Source organism: Salvelinus namaycush, chromosome 39, assembly GCF_016432855.1.
Source record: "Salvelinus namaycush isolate Seneca chromosome 39, SaNama_1.0, whole genome shotgun sequence".
NCBI classification, from domain to species: domain Eukaryota; kingdom Metazoa; phylum Chordata; class Actinopteri; order Salmoniformes; family Salmonidae; genus Salvelinus; species Salvelinus namaycush.
Genome location: NC_052345.1, coordinates 3,219,419 through 3,223,149, shown reverse-complemented (window position 1 = coordinate 3,223,149; position 3,731 = coordinate 3,219,419). Strand labels below are relative to the sequence as shown.

At 44.9% G+C, this 3,731-nt stretch overlaps 1 protein-coding gene across 1 annotated transcript; it reads left to right on the top strand.

Moving 5' to 3' along the window:
• The first annotated feature begins 459 nt into the window (after positions 1 to 459).
• Positions 460 to 3,469, top strand: LOC120032982 (homeobox protein Nkx-2.3-like). The gene is made up of 2 exons (XM_038979260.1): positions 460 to 1,137; positions 2,143 to 3,469. The coding sequence occupies exons 1-2, from the start codon at positions 666 to 668 to the stop codon at positions 2,775 to 2,777; spliced, it is 1,107 nt and encodes a 368-aa protein (XP_038835188.1). The 5' UTR covers positions 460 to 665; the 3' UTR covers positions 2,778 to 3,469.
• Positions 3,470 to 3,731: the final 262 nt, after the last annotated feature.

Here is a 3,731-nt window from a genome sequence, read left to right as displayed (position 1 = left end):
GGGTGTAGGCTATTTCATGCGCTCGTGGAAAGAGGGAGCGTGCACATGCGTTTTGGTGAGTTTTTTGTCTCTCCATCGTTCTCAAATGTGATTCCGGATCAAGTTATCTTAATAATAACTAATCCAAAATACCTGAATAAGAATAACACTGATAAATGCGTAAATTAATGGGCAACCTATATGCCTATAGCGTAGACAATGTAGGGAGGGTATTATATATAGGGGGGGGGGGGGCGGGGGGGGGTTACAATGGAGGCGGGTCACCCTCTTCAATAGCTCCGCTCTCCTCCCCTCCCAACGCGTCCAAATACTTAGCTCGCTCGCGCACTGGCTCCTCTCACCACCTTCCCATTCTATCTGTTACGTACATCCCGCCCCAGACCCAGACCCAGTGACATCACGGGAAGAGACAAGGGGCTTCGCCCTGCTCCCATCTCCAGTTACAAAAACACACAGGAACTCAATTGTCAAAAGATCGCACCGCACGGCTGGTTTGTCTATAGCCTATGGAGAACCAGGCCACACTTATAGGACTAAACCTTTAACCAAACCTTTGTTTCTTTTCATCAGGGGATGAGTTGGGATATCCAGCCGTTTAGCGCGCGCACCTCCGATTACCGAGCTTCTAAATCAAGTATTATTTAAAACGGGGTATATAGTATCATATGTTACTCAGCGGGTTCCATTTCCTTGATGCGCGCGAGCAGGACCTCGATGGCATGATGCTCCCGAGCCCGCTCACTTCCACGCCGTTCTCAGTCAAGGATATTCTGAAACTCGAACAGCTAGAGCAGCAGCAGCAGAGGCAGCGATCTCAACAGCACCAATCTCGACATCTGGACCCGCAACAGATCCAACACCTGTCCCACACCCAACAACACTTAGTACACCCGGACTCGACCCAGCAACAGCAGACCCAGTCCCAGCACTTCCAGGCGCCACCGTCCTGTATGCTTGCTTCAGCGGTCGACAGCCCTCCGTTCTCGGACGGGGAAGACAACATGGCTTACCTGAGTTCTCTGGCGGCCCAGGACGGGCATGGAGAGGCCAGTCTGTCCCCGGAGATGTTCGTCCATCCCGGGCTGGGCCACCTGACCGACCCGAAGCTGGAGGTAGACCTGGAGGATCAAGAAAACAGTGAGTTGAATAATATGATGATTATTCTGTATGAACAAAGGGACACAAAGCATCGCTTTGATTAAAATACCTAATATAGCCTCTCAATATACACACTCATGATCATTTGCATCGACAGTATATATAAAACTAGAAAATGTAAGGATAACGCAATAAATTATTGCGGAAGGTGAAAATGTGTCTTAAAAAGTGTCTTGGTTTTAGGCTAAATGTTAGGCGCAGGAGTTTTGTGAGTGTGTTATAATTTCAAAAGACACAAACGAGGCCTGTTATAATTCAACAAAACTACATTTTAATTCCAAATGGTGTCTGGAGAATGTTAATTAATTCAATAATCTCGTCTTTAAATATCAGATTTTTTGAACATTTTACAAATAAAACATTAATTTAGGTATGTAGGAGAATAACTATCTCAACGGGTATAAATATGTTTTCATTATGCTATTGTCTTTATTCTAAGGGCTGCATAGACTGATAAACTAGTTGAAATTATGACACACACATGTTATTGGACTATAACTACTTTATAACCAATAGAATAGCATGAATGTTATAACCAATAGAATAGCATGAATGTAAATACGTCTTAAAAATAAACGACACAGACTAGGCCTAGCCTGCAACCAAGTGAAAGTAAACATTGTGGAAAAAAAGTTTTCTTTGGTTTTGATTTATGGTCAAACCTTTAGACAGTATTTCTCACTATATGGCGCATTTGTTTCTTTTACTTCATTTATCTAAACTCCTTTATCGTGAAATATACACGTTTTGAATAGTTTGGATTAGACGTTTTACTGTCAAGGTTTTCAGAAGGTAGGACTACTGACTGACAAAATAATTACACATTCATGTCAGTAAAACGAAATTAGTAAACCACACACATTCAAATAAGATACATTATGAAATATATTTCCACAAATATTTTCATAGGCTACTTTAATAAAACTAAATTGCTATTTTCAGAGTAGCCTACAAAATGTTTATGCTCATCTCTTGACACCACAGAGAGCTGTGGCGTGGTGTCCAAGCCGCTGGAGGGAGAGGACAGCGGCCAGGGGGACTCGGATCGGCCGGCCAAACAGAGAACCAGACGGAAACCCCGGGTCCTCTTCTCCCAAGCCCAGGTGTTCGAGTTAGAGCGGCGCTTCAAGCAGCAGCGGTACCTGTCCGCTCCTGAACGAGAACACCTGGCGAGCACTCTCAAACTCACCTCCACGCAGGTCAAAATCTGGTTCCAGAACCGACGGTACAAGTGTAAGCGGCAGCGGCAGGACAAGTCCCTGGAGCTGGCGGGACACCACCACCCTCCCCCGCCAAGACGAGTCGCGGTGCCGGTCCTGGTCCGGGATGGGAAGCCCTGTCTGGGCGGGACTCAGAACTACAATGCTCCGTACGGGTCGAACCCCTATAGTTACAACGGATACCCGGCCTACACGTACAACAACCCGGCATACAACAGCAACTACAGCTGTACTTACACCAGTATCCCTACTCTCCCCCCAACCACCTCGGCTAACCCCTTCATGGCCATGAACTTGGGGAACATTGGGGGGCTTAGCGCCTCTCCCCAGCCCCAAACGCACCAAGGGACAGCGGTCACGACATGTCAGGGCTCACTGCAAGGGATCCGGGCCTGGTAGCCCCACTCCGGTTACACCCCGGATCAAACCAGAGCATTGTTTTACACCCACACCGGTGACATTAATCGAATCCTCTCATGCCGTTTTTTAAAGGGTTCTTCCCCTTTTTAAAATAAAGGGAGTTATTTCTCAGCAGTATTTCGGAAACAGTGTTGTTTTTATGTAGTTATAGGCCTTCGTGTCTGCCTGGTGGGGTGGCTGTCGTTGGATTAAGACCGAAAAGGTGCAAATTCAACATGTTTACTCCACTCTCGGTGACGGTCATCAGAAAGAAGCTGTGCGTGACGGTTGAAATGGATTTACGACCAACAATGGTCTCATTTTATTTGAATGACCAACTATCGAGTTAACGTTGGATATATAGGATAGGCCTAATCACGAGACTAGACGTTTGATAATTGTGATATACGGAGTAAGGGTGGTCTAGTTACTTGTAAGCATGTGCTTAAAAGGATGTCCGGATTATTCAACAGTGATGGCCTATAGGTGGATTTCCCAATCTACTATTCTCAACGATTTGTTTCATATTTCTAATGTTTCTTTAGCCATGATGACATGACAAGTGAGAGAGAGAGTGTTTGATTGTTTTCAAGCTGATGTAATTCATTGACATTTATTTGATTTATTCAATTTTCTCATTTAAAAAATCCTGGAATGGCAGAAATTGAAATGATTGCTAATCCAACCTTGGGCTCTGAACACAACCAAGACAATTTGATAAAATCTCATAACTTGCTTTCGAAAACGAATAAATTCCATATTTTGGTACTTTGCGCAAACTTTCCACGGTCCATTACATTCTTTGTGAGGCTCTTGAGAGTTTTCTATGGTGGGATCCTAATTCTCCCAGTGTGCGTGTGGGTGTGCGCGAGTGTGTGTGAGAGAGAGAGAGCGAGCGAGAGAGATGGATAGGCTAACTTCCCGTTATCTACAAGTTGTTCTAATTTGTCAAGA

Excerpts from the sequence above, each read along its gene's own strand:
- LOC120032982 (XM_038979260.1), top strand. The coding sequence starts at position 666 with ATGTTACTCAGCGGGTTCCATTTCCTTGATGCGCGCGAGCAGGACCTC. Across the intron at positions 1,138-2,142 it reads CCTGGAGGATCAAGAAAACA|AGAGCTGTGGCGTGGTGTCC; the intron begins GTGAGTTGAATA and ends TTGACACCACAG.